The sequence below is a fragment of the Elephantulus edwardii genome, unplaced genomic scaffold (assembly GCF_000299155.1).
Source record: "Elephantulus edwardii isolate Elephantulus edwardi_28Jun2011 unplaced genomic scaffold, EleEdw1.0 scaffold00061, whole genome shotgun sequence".
NCBI classification, from domain to species: domain Eukaryota; kingdom Metazoa; phylum Chordata; class Mammalia; order Macroscelidea; family Macroscelididae; genus Elephantulus; species Elephantulus edwardii.
The window spans coordinates 12,099,970-12,115,346 of record NW_006399811.1 but is presented as its reverse complement, the minus strand read 5'-3'; the positions used below and the strand labels follow the sequence as shown (position 1 = coordinate 12,115,346).

Sequence of the window (15,377 nt, the reverse complement as noted above, 5' to 3'; positions counted from 1 at the left end):
TGACACAACTTTGCTTGCTGAAACTGAGGACGACCTGAAGAACTTGCTATGGAAGGTCAAGAACTCAAATGGGGGGAGAGGGGGGAGGGGTTTGTGCAGGGAGAAGGGTGCAATAATGAATGAATGGAATCCCAAAATCTCTGTAGATGTTCATTGAAATGAAAAATAAACAACCTAAATTTAAAAAAAAAAAAAAGAAAGCTGGCAATGACTAGGGGTGATAGAAGGAGAATTTATGTCTTTGAGCTGTGGTGCTGGAGAAGAGTATTGAATATACCATGGACTGCTAGGAGAACCAACAGGTTTGTTCTAGAGAGGGTGAGACCAGGCTACTCCTTGGAGGCAAGGATTTTGAAGCTTCATCTGACATACCTTGGACATATTTCAAAGAGGGACCAGTCCTTGGAGAGGGACATCATGCTTGGGAAGGTAGAGGGACAGCACAAGACAGGAAGACCCTTGATAAGATGGCTTGATTCAGTGTCTGGGGAGATGGGGGTAGCTGTGTCAGAAATAATGAGATTGGCACAGGATAGAGCAGAGCTGAGGGCTGTTGTACATAGGGTCACTATGAGTTGCAGGTGACTCAATGGCACATAACAACAACAAAGAGGATAAGATATAAGTACAGAAAACTAGATATTATCTCTTCCATAACAAGAAAGTCATCTTTGGTCACGTTTTCCTTATCGGCTGTCAAGGAAAGAGCTGAGGAGCAGGTACAATCCTTGCAGGAGAATTACCCAGAGCATTGCATGTGCATAAACAAAGAATGAGAAGAACTACTCAGTGAATGAGTAAATATAAACAACATGTTTAAGATGTCTCATTATGTCTAAGGATTCTCCACTTTAGATATAAATGATTAGCAACTTCATGATGTCTTCTATTTTCCCTTCGTAAACATTTTACAAGTTCACATCATAGCCTCTTAACATCACATAGTTGCCCGAGTATTGTTAGTTCCTCAAAACTCCTACTGCATATGCCCTCTTCCAGTGCCAGTCCTTCCTCTATTAGCACCAGATGTATTTTCTTATATGTTTCTTTTACCTTACATTTTTTTGTGCATCTACTTTCTTAAATTTTAAAATTTAACATTTATTTTTCTCAAAGCAACGCATGTGGAGTTTTAAGAGTTTAGAAAGATCTACAATGAAAATAATAGCTTCCTTCTGCCTTACTTGCTCTCATAGTTGACTTTTACTCCCTACATGCAACACTTTCAACTCTTCTACCTGTTTGTTCTGACATTTGTCTCCACATTTTCAAGTATTACACTTACACTACTATCCCTTCTTATTTCTATTTTAGATATTGCTTAATGACTTCCTTATTGTGGAAGTTAAGGCTTTTGCCTTTGACATCTGCTTCCATTCCCCAACCGTCTGCTTTCTTATCTTTTCAAAGCATTCATGACACAGTATGGGGGTCTCTCAGGATTCACTATTAACAATGGAAAGCTGTTTCATAACTGAGCTAAATGGAGAACTTAGTATGCTTATATCTCTTTAGTGGTAACTAGGCGTTTTATGCAATTGCTACAGTAGGAGTGCATGTATAAATGTATTTATGTATATCATATAAACATATTTATATGTTTACATATATATGACATATGCATGTGTGTAATCATAAAACTTTTCTATATATGATAAAAAATACAAGGGAATATATGAGTTTCTTCATTTTTTACCCTTAAAGATAGATCCCACTTTAGAAGTAGCTTCATAGGTAAGGAATTGTGCTAATTCAAAGGCAGGCAGTTGAAATCCACCAGCTGCTCTGAGGGAGAAAGTTTGGGAAATCACCTTCAGTGTTATTTACAGCATCTGAAAACCTGCTAGATGGTCATCTCGGAATCATTATTTTTTTTTTTTTCGGAATCATTATTTTGACTAGACAGTTTTGTTGTTACCCTTTTCACATTTGGATGTGGTGCTTTCTAAGTCTTCATGTAGCTGTCCTCCTAGGACTCCCCTTAGTCACAATCTTCGGAATTCCCCTTCCCTCTCTCCTGTGCTGAATCTTATTTTTGCGAGTATCATGTATTTATCTTTATTCTTTTATTTATTTTTGTTGAAGTGTATTTTCTAGGAACTTCTTAATAGAGTGTGTGAATATTTTCACTAACAGTTGATATATTAGCTGGGTCTAGAATTGTAACTTGGAAAAATTAAATATTTTCTATTTGTTTCTCTCGAAATTGTCAGTGAGAAGCTGAATACTATTATTCTTTGCTTTGCTGGTAAATTTCAATCCTTTTCTCAACCTCTGGAAGTTCTTAGCATATTCTCTTTACTTGAATGTTCTGAAATTTCATGATGATCTATCGTGCTGGGGAATCGTTTACCATTAATCATGTCAGGTGCTCAATAAGCATCTAAACTAGCAATTAAACATATTTGTCCCCATTTGTCTCCACACTTAATTACCATTTCCATGCCACAGGCTATCATTAATATATATTTTATACTTTTCATTTGAACATATTTTTAGGAAACAAGAATCATGTTTTGTGTGTACATGCTTTTCATTTTTTACTTAGTATTATAGCATATTGATAGTTTCCTTATCTTTTTAAATTTCACTAATTCTGTGCTTTTAAGATGTTTAGTAGTGCCATGTGTACAATGTGCTTGTCATTCTAACTCCTGCTTAGAACATCATGGGGTCTCCAATAGTTTATAACAATCTACCACCCCAGGTTGTCTCCAATATCCCACCACCAGAAAAACAATATGCGAAATGACAACCTTGTATATATCTCAATGAATCGTTGAATCAAGCTACAGTTCTTGGAAAATTGTGTTTGTTAATTTCTTCTTCTCTATTTCTTTGTTCTCTTTCTGGAACTCTTAGACCAATTCTCTGGTTTTTGTCCTACTTTCTAGATGATTTTATCAACTTTCTATTCTGATCATTTGTTATCATTTCTATTTGTTGTTACAGTTTTAATTTTCAAGAGCTCTTAACCTCTTATTTTTTAAAAAAGTGTTATTATTTAGTAAGTGCAATTACTTGCTTCTCTGTTGTTATGACATTTTTAAAAATTTTTGTTTGTTCTTGTATTGTTCATATTCTTTCAATACTCTTTTTTTATATTTATTGTTGTGTTTGGGTGTGTGTGTGTGTGTGTGTGCCATTTTCCTCTAATGCTAATGATTCCTACTTGTATATTCACACTTAAAACCAGAAGTTTATTGGAAACTGTGTATATGGGTGGAGCTAATGGTGAGTTTCCCTGAAGATGACAGTTTAAGAGCTTATTTCTCTGCTCTCCCCCCAATATCAGTTGTTGCTACTGTTAGGTGCCTCAGAGTCAGCTTCAACTCATAATGATCTCATGTACAACTGAACAAAATTCTGCCCAGTCCTGTACCATCTTCGTAGCCTCTCCTACACTTATGTAGTCACTGTGTCACTCTGTTTTATTAAGGGTCCCTCTCTTTTTTGCTGACTTCTTCTTTTCCACACATATGACATAAAAAAAAAAAAAAAACACCACAAGTACGACCCACTATCATCGAGGAAAGCCCAGCTCAAGGCATCCTATGGCGCAGAAACTGCCCATTTGGCCTCCAACGCTGTAATGTTTACAAAAGCCGACTTGTCACATCCATATCTTTTTCCCACAGAGCAGAGAGTGGAATCAAATTGACCACCTTTTGGTTACGAGCTGAGTACTTTAACCACTGTACAACCAGGGCCCTCTAATATCTGTATAAATATTTCTTTCCCCATGAGATAATTTCCCCAGGAAGTCATTCTAAACTCCTGCCACATTGCTGTATTTCTGAGAGCCAAGCAGTGGAATTGGGGGTAGGAGTACTGACATTTCGTTTGTAGACTTACTCTGCCTTCTTGCTTTTAGTATAATGTCTAACCCTCAGATGTACCTGATGTCACAATTCTAAGCTTCTCAGACTATTGCGTCTCTATAGAGAGTAAGTTTCTCCTGACTTTTGCTGGCTGTTGGGCAGACGCCTGTCTGGGTAAATAGCTGAGGTACATGGGATGGGTTACATCTGAATATTCTTTCCAAGGACCTTGAACCAACCCTCTTGTTTTTAGCACTATCAATGGTCCAGATTACAGAAGTAAGTGCTTGGTATCTCTAATTCTTGAGTCTTTCTAGGGCTCTGTAGGGCAAACTATTTGTACTTTATCAGCATTCCCCACCACAGGCAATTAAATCCCAGCTGTCCAGTCACCACATCAGTTATCATTTATTCTCTATCTCTAAAAATGTCATTGACATCTCTCAGTAGTTTGGTTCAATCTCCTGTTTAACCAGAAGTATCATCTTAAAATGTTTCATTTGAAAAGTTTACAGTGTTTTTCTCTCACTAGAAATTAAATTCCATTTATCTTAGAAAAGTCTAAGAGTTTCTCAAAGTGATCTCCATGTTAGCCATTCCATCTTATACCTTCCATTTGCCAAGTGACTCTTGCAGTGTAGCTAAGTTAGATTGCATTACCGTCTCTTCAGGGTCCACAATAAGTCCCATTTCTGAATTTTTGCTTATGTGCTTTTCTTCCTGAAATGTTCACTCCCATATACTTGATTTTATCTTAAAATGCATTTATATTCCAATCAATATCCCAATCCTTCCAATGAATTTGTTTTTGTTGTGAAACAAATTATATGTATCATGCATTAGTCCTTAATAGAACTCCAGTTATCCCCTGTTTTAACTATTTGTGTTGTTCTCTCAGAAAAACTTAAGTTTCTTATGGGCAGGAAGCATGGCAGGCACAAGTGTTTACTGACTGATCTAAGCTAACTCACACCTCAACATGGGGTTTAGCAGACCATACACTGGACAGAAGAGTATGTTCAAGTCAAGCTTACATCTTATTTATCTACTCCCAACAACCAGCACAGGCAGGTGTGTCAGAGACAATGAGACTGGCTCAGAATAGGGCAGGTTTCTGAGCTACTGTGCATAGGGTCGCCATGAGTCACAAGGGACTTCACGTTAGATCACAACAACAACAACAACAATAATAGCCAATACAATAGTTGACATGCCAGGTTGGTTACTGCTGAGGGACTGGATGGAAGAAAGGATTGATAAACAGACAGCTGAACTCTTAGTGGGTCCTATGTTCAGTGCTGTGCCTCGTCAGATACTGTTCATTAATTCCTAAATTCTTCATCCTAGGAACGACAAAAAGAGGATCAGCACGGCTGCTCCCTGTTCCATTTCCAGCATTTAGCACAGAGTTTGTCAACAGAGGCTGCTGAGTAAACGTTTCCTAAGTAGAAGCTGAGTGAATGAGTCAGATGTTACTTGACAGTTAGCAAGGACGTTATGAGAGAAACATGTGGCTTACCCAGAAAGCACTCCCAGGACTAGGTTGAGAACAAAGAAGGAGCCAATGATGATGAGGGGGATGAAGTACAGCCAATTCCAGGTGGCTCCTAAGGCATCATTGGTCTGGAAGAAAGAAAACGGATTTCTTAATATTTAATCAAAACCATGTGCCAGAAGGTGGCCTAGATTCCTATATTTCACACAGAGGGAGCTGTGATAAACACCGTTACACAGTGCCTGACTCTAGCACTGATTTGCTATTACCGTCAGTTAAACGTTCTAGGTACATCGTGAAGGACACTACAGCTGTGTCACCACATATCTCGAGCATGCATACTCTTAACACCCTCACTTTGCAGATGATAAAACTGAACCAAGAAATGTCAAATACATGCCCAATTTCATGGAAACAGTTAATGGTTGACAGGGTTTGGCGATGTGGATTCTAAGCCACCGCTGATTGGTGATATGATTTCTAAGTCACAACAGACTTTCTCATCTGAAGAATGGTTTAAATGGTTTGGTGATATGAGTTCTAAGCAAAAATGGGCAGATTCTCAAGGAGACAGAGGAAGGTGTCACCATTACTCGATTCCATGAAGGCAGCCGAAGGCCTGCACATGGCTGTTTAGGACAAAGAAGGGTCATGAATGTTCTGCTCAACACTTAACCCTCCAGATTATTGGCTTTCCTTTTTCCAATCACAATCACAGTAAGTTGGTCCACGTCTGGCCTCAGCAAGGCTCTAGTTAGAAGAGTGACTAATTAATAAATCTGTATTGAAGAACGATCTCTAGCTCTCTCTACTGCTAGCACACAGAGAATAAAAAGGAAAATCCATATTCTAGAATTTTTTGTCATAGCTGAAGGAAACTGGAGGCTGAGGAAGGATCACTCTATTTTTACAGAATTAAAGCACACTACACATTTCCCCCCCAATCTATGTAATCTCCTCTTGGGTTAGTTTCCTATGCATGCCTTGCACATTATATGTCTAGATGCAGTATATGCATAAAAACTGAAACTCATTGCCACTGAGTCAGAACTGATTCATAGCTGACTGACCCTCCAGTGGGTTTTCAGAGGCTGTGGATCGCATATGAGGAGACTGCAAAGCTGTTTTCCTTGGAGCAGCTAGTTGATTTGAACTGTCTGCCTGTAGGTTGGCAGCACAGCTCCCTACCCTCTAGGCCACCAGAACTATCTATAATAAAAGGGTACTTTTTTGGGGGGGGAAAAATCCCACAAAACAAACAAACCAAAACCCCAAAAACAAACTCTCAAAAAACCCTCAAATTGTATCTCATATGATTTAGCCAAATCCAGCAACTATTGGCAGGATGTCTTGGTAGACCTTGAAACAGAGACTGGGAACATTTTAAGAAAGTCCTAACACTTGTGTCTCCCAATTCTCCACTATGGTTCTCAAGTTTTGCTTTTATTTCTCTCCATTACAACACCCAAAATCTTTGCAAATAGCCTGGAATTACATTTTTAGATGCAGAGTTCCGAAATACCCCTTGCTTCTCCATACATATGTGGTAGTATTTGCCTGAAACCCTCAACAACCTTGTATATGAAGGAAACTATATTTTATTCCCTGTGACCACGAATATTGTGCATCCGTGTGGCCATGATTCTTAGTATAATATACCTACCCTAGCAGTTGTAAATCCTTATCTCTATGATGTTAATGTCAGTGGCCTAGTGGTAAGAAACTGTGTTGCAATCCTACAGGCATGTGGTTCAAATCACCATCTGGCAAGAAGGAAGGACAGGCAATCACCTCTTGTGTGATTTATACTGCCTCTGAAAATCCTTTAGAGGGTCAGTTTATTTATTTTTTTTTAGTTGCATATTAGATTTAATTTTTTTATTAATTTAGTTTATTTTTCATTTCAATGAACATCTACAGAGATTTTGGAATTCCATTCATTCATTGTTGCACCCTTCTCCCCGCACAAACCCCTCCTCCCTCCCCCCCTTTGCTCCTCTCCTTGAAAAGCAAAAGAAAAACTCCCTCATTGGTACACAATCCTAGAGGGTCAGTTTATTGTGGGTTCTGATTCACAGCAACAATGATAATGAGGTTGGATTAGTGGCAATAACGTAATGATACGATCTGTCTCAACTGATTTAAGGGAAAGGGATGTCTCCTCAATGGAGTGGCCTGGACTGAATATGTGTACGGTGGCTTTGGCAAAGCTAGAAAGCTTTTAACCTGATCCTGCCTCTGGCTCCTAACCTCTGGATTTGAACCAGCGGTCTACTATACCTCCAGATTTTGTATTTACTTGCTAGCCTCCAAAGCCAACAGTCTTTCACTCTGCCTGCTGACCATAGACTCATCAGCCTCCCCAGATGCCTTTCTCTTTATGTATGACCCATGAATCTCAGACTTGCCAACTTTTATAAGCAAATGAGCCATTTCTTTGAAACCAATCTCTGTGTGTGTGTGTGTGTGCAAGTTTCACTAGTTTGTCTCCTCTAGGTATCTCTAAGATATCCCTTTTCACTGAAGAAAAAAGGACAAAGAAGCCAAATGTCATGCTTAACAGTCAAACAGTATATTGTTGTTGTAAGGTGTTGTCAAGTACATAGATAAGAAATTCCCAGAAGTTCAAGCAGGATTTAGAAGAGTAAATATTGTATTAGCGCTATATATACATATACATATACATATACATATACATATACATATACATATACATATACATATACATATACATATACATATACATATACATATACGTGTGTGTATGTATGTATGATAGATGGTGAAGATATTGAGATTATTGACAGCTTCAGTTTGCTTGGCTCTACAATCAGCACTCTTGGTACCAGCAGCCAGAAAATTAAAAGACGAATTGCATTGGGAAAGTCTGCTGTCAGAGACCTCTCCAAAGTACTAAAGAGAAATGATGTCAGTCTGGAGACTAAGGTGCGCCTAATGCAGGCCATGGTCTTTGCAATTATTTGTTATGCATCAGAGAGTCGGACAATGACTAGGGATGACAGAAGAAGAGTTGTCTTTGAGCTGTAGTGCTGGAGAAGTGTACTGAATATACCATTGGCTGCTAGAAGAACAAACACATTTGTCCTGGAGAGGTAAAGCCAGGCTGCTCAATGTAGACAAGGGTTCTGGAGCTCCGTCTGAAATACTCTGGACATGTTTCAAGGCAGGATCAGTCCTTGGAGAGGAACATCATGCTTGGGAGGGTGGAGGGACAGTACAGGAGAGGAAGACCCTCAATGAGATGGATTGATTCAGTCACTGGGGTAATGGGGATGGGCGTGTCGGAGACAATAAGATTGGCTAGGGATAGAGCAGAGTTTAGGGCTGTTGTACATAGGATCGCTGTGAGTCATAGGTGATTCGATGGTACATAATGACAACATTATATGTACTATATATAATATATGTTGTATATATTATATATATAATATTTTATAGATTAGCACTGTATTATAAGAAGCAGGAGAGGCATCTACTTCCTAAACAACATGTCTATGGAAACGATGACATTTGTTCATGGGGTCACTATGAGTCATACTCAACTCTATGGCAATCAACAACAATAGATTATATATATTCAGAAAAATCCCTAGTGTGTAGTGTATTATGTGTTGAACTGCTAACTTGAAGACTGGCCATTTAAATTCACCGCCCACCCTGTGAAGAAAGATGGGGCCTTTCCTCCTATAAAGATTTATGTTTCTGGGAACCAGTGGAAGGCTACATGAGCAAGAATTGACTCACTAGCAGTAGGCTTAGTTTTGAAACATTGTCATTTTGTTACATACCCTTGAGCTGGAATCAATTTACAGCCGGCCCTCCAGTAGCTTTCCAAAGGCTTATACTCTCAGAGCAGAGCCCATTCTTCTCCCATGGAGCAGATGATAGGTTTGAACTGCCTGCCTTTGAGTTGGCAGTGCTAATTTCTTATCTACCAGACAATGACAGCCTCCTTTTGTTATATTAGTAGACTATTTAAACTATGGGTAAGTGTTACTGGCTGGTCCTTATAATCTTTATTTTTCTCCCCTTATTGCTAAAATTTGCAAATATATTTTGATCCCTTGTCATCATGTCTCCTTTGGACTTCTATAACATTCCATCTTGTTTTTCTCTCTAATTACCTCATTCTCTCACCGCTTCTCATTCAAATGTTTCCATTCGTAGAATAAAGGCTCTCATTCATCATAAATTATTCTCTCAACAAGACAGCTATCATTGTGTAGTTGGTTTTCCCCATTAAAAGTAATTCCCAAGACAATGTCCTTTCATCAAATGTGTTTTTGTCTCATCTCTACACTGATAGGACTGCAAATGAAGTAGATTTAAAAAAAAAATAACACCCCATCATCTCTAGGTTGGACAAAGGGGCAGAGACCTTCCAATTTCATTCTGTAAGATTTAATCCTTTGGCTAGACCAGATCTGGGAGTTAAATGCTGGGAGGGGAGATGTGGATGAAATCTCAACAGAAACTTCCCAACTGGCAGAAGGAAGGTGCAGAAGAAATCTCCAAAATCCACTGCCATCAATTCTGACTCCCAATAGAGCCCACTCCATATGTCTCCCACAAAGTTACTCAGTGAGTTCAAACTGCTAAGGTTGTGGTTAGCAGCTATATGATTAATTAAGTACAGCATGACCAGAGATGAATGGAGTGATCCCCCATAGTTAGTAATGCCTTTACTCACGGCTACAAGGCAAACATGCTGTAAAGGTTGTTAATGTGGATGTTCACTCACGAACCTAACAGGTCCCATTTAGCCCCTGGCGTAGCCCGTCCATATTCTTAGCAAGGACTTGGCAGCAAGGACTGAGTGCCGAGATCAGTGCTGACTTAGCTGCCAATAAGCAATTGTGATGATGAAACTGCTACTTTTGAAGGTGCTTTTGTCTTAGGAGTAACTGAGCTACAGTCTGAGAATGGCTCAGAGGAATTTCGATTGGTAACTATTTGCCAGGAGGCTGAAGAATGAAGACCATTTCCCAAATTACAGTCTTCTCCTCATAGGTGATCTGCAAGATGTTAATGTAGTTTGTTAAGAATGAGCTTCTGGCGAGCTCTAGTGGCCCAGTGGCAAGAAGCTGCACTGCAGTCCCAGAGGTGTGCAGTTCAAATCCACCAGATGCTTTCCTGGAGAAGGAGGAACCATCTCCTCCTGTACCAGTCAAATCTGATTTGAGGGCACACACACACACACACACAAATAATAATAATAAAAATAAATACATACATACATAAATAAATAAAAGAATGAGCTTCTGTAACTACAGAGATGTGGGAAACACGGCAGATTATAGTTCCCTCTTAAGCCCTAAGAATATCTTAAAAGAGAAATACAACTTACATTACTTATCCCCTTTTTTCACAATGGTGTTTGGTCATGGAGCTACTTTTTCCAAAGAAAACCCAGTAACATCTTTGGATATATAGCTTGGGAAATGGCCAGGAGTCTGGAATGTGCTTCCCCATTCCCCATTGCACCAACTGTGCTCTGGTGACAAAATCGAGGAGGAATGGTATCTTCTCATTCAATAGTTTGTGATAATGTTTTCTTTTTACTTTAATTTACATATGTTGAGGCAGAAACCTGCACTGTCACCTCGTTCTATATCTGGTGTCTAACGACATGTTTGGCACATGCAGATGCTCAATTAATCAATGTATGATGAAAATTTTAATAAAGTAATTCTCTCATTTAAAATATACCAATGGAATTCATTGAGACCCCTCAATGTGTGGAGTTTTCTCAGAACTGTCACAAATATCATCTCCTACAGCAAGGAGCTGCCTGGATGAAAAAGAAGAGGAAGGGGCAGGGGGGCAGGAGGAGGAGAGGAGGAAGCAACAGGTCGGACACCAGCCCCAGCCCCTGTGCTCCAGGGGGTCAGTGAAGAAGACTGACAGTGTGAAAGGTTCCACTGGAGAAAGCACCCTGACAGCTCCCTTACATTATTCACAAACCTTTTAATAGGCTTGCCACACCCTCTCTCCCTTTCTCCTTTCCCTCTAGCTTCCCTTCCCATTCCCCCTCACCAGGCGGCCCTGGTGTCACCTCACTTGCTTGTCAATGGATCAGCGCCACGTGCAGTGGGATGAGGGAGCACCCCTCAGTGGGAAGGGGGCAAGCCAAGGATTCCACGCTTGTCTCCTCTAAAATGGCAAGGCTCTTTCTGATGCTAATTAAGGCTTCAATCTGCTTCTGATTCATCATTAGTAAAACCTTAAAATTGTCCAGTGTAGGAGAGACAACTACCAAAGTGTCTTTTGAAAATAAGAGAAAAGATGAAGAAGAAAATGAGAAAAGAGACTGAAGGCAGCCGGCATGCCCTGAGGCCGCCACACAAAGTGGGAAGAGGAGTGCCTGGAGCAGAGGTGCTGCTGTAACCCAGGAGTATTGTTGCTCCTCTTGGGTTGTCCACCTGGGACCTCTTCATAGCAGGAGGTGGAAGGAAGGAGGGTCGCTGTGTGAGGGACAGAATTTCTCCCTTTCATTCCCTCTCCAGTTTGCCCCCACCTCTGCTTGTGTGCAGGAGCCCTGGTGGTGCACTGCTACATGACACGTTGAACTGCTAAGCAATGGTCATCACTTTGAATCCATTAGCTCCTCCAAGAGAGAAGAAGGACAGGCAGACCCCTCTCATATTTCTGTAAGGATTTCCAGCCTTAGAAACCTAACGGAGGCCGGCCACTGTGCGGTGGAAGCATCTGGATGGCAGTGGGCTTGGCTTTTGGAGCAGACCTGCTTCTATGAAAAGAGCTTTGGTTAAAAGAGCACAATGGTTAAAGCTCAGCTGCTAACCCAAAGGTCAGAGTTCAAACCCACCAGCAGCTCTGCCAGAGAAAAAAAATGAGGCAATCTGCTTCCACAAAGATTCACAGCCTTGGAAACCCCATGCGCTGGTCTGCTGCGTCCACAGGGTGCATGTGGGCTGGAGTCTACTCAGCAGCTGCAGGAGTGGCTTGGTCTTGGGCTGGCTCAGGTGGCAGAGCCACTATTCTCACAGTCTGTTTCTATTTAGCATCATTAACACACCATGTTCCCTGAAGCTCTTCCTTTAGGAGCATGGAAAAGCCCCATTAAGTACCCGAGGCAAAGTCCAGGGGAAGAACACACAGCGTTGCTTTCCTCTGTGATAAGCACTGAAGAAGAGTGCATTTCTTTGGAGCCACGTGGTCCTTCTTAAAGGGTGCTTCTCCCCCTACCCCTCAGATCCTTCCCTGCCCAGGCCTCCCCCTGGGCTGGCAGGCTGACAGTGCTCTGTCTCTCTCACCTGCTGATTCCCTGAGTGACACACACATGCACACGTGCGCACTACGGGGGTGATGACAGACAGAGAAAGCAGTCTGGGGGTGTCAGCCCACCTGCACAGGGAGCGCTCAGTGGGTTCCAGTCCTGACACAGTGGGAATGTGTTCCGTTGGGAACCTGCCTGAGTGGGGGTGGTGAGCTCACCCACTCCTTGCGTAAACAGGCACACACGGCAATTATCACATTAATCTCCAGGGGGTGTGGGGAAATGGATGGGAGAGGGGGGTGGGAGGAGAGCACTGGAGAAAAGATGAGGAGGGAGAAAGCCAGAGGAAGGGGGCCCATGGTGTTCCTTCCTTGTACTGTATGGGCAGAGCCAGGCCCCCACTCTGGGAAGAAGAGGCAGACCTCTGGCTCCATAGGGGCTGTGGAAAATATGCAGAAGGACCCCCCTGAATGTGCACCCTTGTCAGAGCAGCTTTGTGCATGGAACCTGTGACTGAGGCGAAGGGCTGAGAGGGTTAGGGTAGAAATAATGTGTACCTGGCTCCAGGGTTGTGTCAGAAAGAAAAGGTTTCTGGGACACACCTACTTTCAAGGCTAGTGGCAGCACCTGTTTGTAAGTCCTGGGATGGCTTTCATCATGGTTCTAAATCTTGGTATTATTAAAAGTTTGAGAGAAATAGTTACTTGTTCGGGGGACTTGATGTCTAACAATATTCTCGGCCTCTACTCACTGGATGTCAAAAGCACTCCCCAGTTGTGACGGTTAAAAACAGCGTCAGAATCGTCAAATATCCTGGGGTGAAGGGTGGGAATCTGTAAAATGGGAACCTGTGCAAGCTAGAATGGGAAAGATTATGGGGTTGACATCCTGTTAGGGTGCTGACACAGAGGTGCACCTGATCTGGACGAAAAGGTTAGGAAAGGACTTGGGGATGCTTTTAGAGGGGGAAAAAAAAAGAATTATATGAGAGTTTACAAAACTACACTCGTTGAGACAGTAGAGAAAGGAATTTTTTTATGGAGGTAAAAGAAATAGAGAAGATTGATTACAGGTAAGTACTGGACATCTTATTCAAGCCATTCTATCCGTGTCTCATCTGTGTGTGGACCAACTCTGCAAAGTTGGCTACATACCCATCCTCCTAGTTACACCAGCAAACGGTATTCTTAAGGGCAGAAACACCTATCGTCCTCCTACCGCACCTGACATTTGGAGAACAGGACACAATGTGCTGTGCCACCCACAAGACCCTGGGAAGTTAAATGCCTGGGGGTAGTTCTGCATACCTTGAACATCAGTCTTTGGCTAAGGAGAAGATTATGAGAATATATCACTCTTTTGCATCATTCTATAGAAAAGTCAGAGAAAGGAAGTGACTTCCCTGGGCACATAAATTATTAGCAAAGGTGGGCCCCTAATCTAGAACGACAAAGAGCAAACCTCTTAAGAAGATTTGATTCTTCAGATCTCATTTACCACAAGATTTCTCAAAGTGTAAGCCTCCCCCTATTACTGTCACCTTCTGGAGGAAAATAAAGTTCTGGGGGTGCAATAGTTAACTGAAAGGCCAATGATATGAACTCACCAGTGGGTCCATGGAAGAAAAGGCCGGGCAATCTGTTCTTGTAAAGATTTGCAACTGAGGAAACCTTAAGGGGCAGTTTGACTTCATCACAGAGGATCACCAGGGCCAGAATTGACTCAACCACACACAACAGAGAACAAATGAAATGTCAACACTAGGATCTGACAGCAGGAGAGTTGTTTGACAAGCTCCCAGGCAAGCACGAAGGGTGGGGAGCAGGAGGGAGGACAGAGATTCAAATGAAACACAGCCACCTGCTGTACCCATGAGGAGGTTGAACCTGTCAGTTCCATGAGGCGCAGCAGTTTATTATGTCTCAGATTCCCGAGCATATTTCATAAACATGCTAAGTCTCCCTACACAAACATGCTCCAAAGGAGGCATCTGGCTTAGCAGGGGCCTGTGAGAAGTAATTAAGATCCCTCCACTCTGGTCGTGCCCAGCCCCCTGGACTTCACGGCTAGCAGTCACCTCGACCTGCTTGCCTGACTATAAATAACCGCGAATATCGCTGAGGGTGCTCAAGTGCCTTGGTTTGGATTCAAAAGTACCTTGAAAAGTGGCTAACTCTTTGGACAGTTCACCACCTTCCCCTTCTCATGCAAGGGGGAAAAACGAATGGAGTAAGTTTGGCAAAGAGAAGTGCCAGAAGATAGACAGCACTCCCTCCCTGTCCACGAGGAGCTGCAGGATGGGAATAGGAACAGGGTCAGGAGCCCCTCATCAGAGAGACCTGCTCCGCTGCACCTCCACCCTGGACGTTCGCCTTGGACGTGCAGGTACCAGCATATCAGTGCCAGTCTGTCCATACCTGCAGGGAAGACAATTGAAGAGGAAATAATGAACCCATGCAGGGCAGGCAGTGCCACTTTGGACTATGAAAGCCACTGTTACTGTGTGCAGGTGAGGGAGATCCTCAAAATCCATATGTGATTCAGGGGTCTGCTTAAAGTCTCTCTGGTTAAATCCTACTAATTTCTTTATTACTCTGATGCACTGTTTTAGTTTGTACACAACCCTCTCACCACCACCCCTCATACCCTGTTTTCTGGACACTGGGCCACAGTGCCAACATGGAGAGAACAGCTCCTTTAAACAACATCACATAATGAACGGTTGCACCTGGGTTTGGGCTATGTGGAGGTTCGCTATTCTGTTCCATGTTTGTGTGTGTTTGGAAATACCTATTAAAAAAAT

At 41.8% G+C, this 15,377-nt stretch overlaps 1 protein-coding gene across 4 annotated transcripts in view; it reads right to left on the bottom strand.

Annotated features, from left to right (window-relative positions):
• Nucleotides 1-15,377, bottom strand: part of CACNA1E (calcium channel, voltage-dependent, R type, alpha 1E subunit) — a 564,119-nt gene that overhangs the window by 287,474 nt on the left and 261,268 nt on the right. For all 4 annotated transcript variants that reach the window (XM_006887740.1, XM_006887741.1, XM_006887738.1 and 1 more), the window contains exon 7: nucleotides 5,341-5,444. In XM_006887740.1, the coding sequence (XP_006887802.1) occupies nucleotides 5,341-5,444 (104 nt within the window). The remainder of the gene's footprint in view (nucleotides 1-5,340; nucleotides 5,445-15,377) is intronic.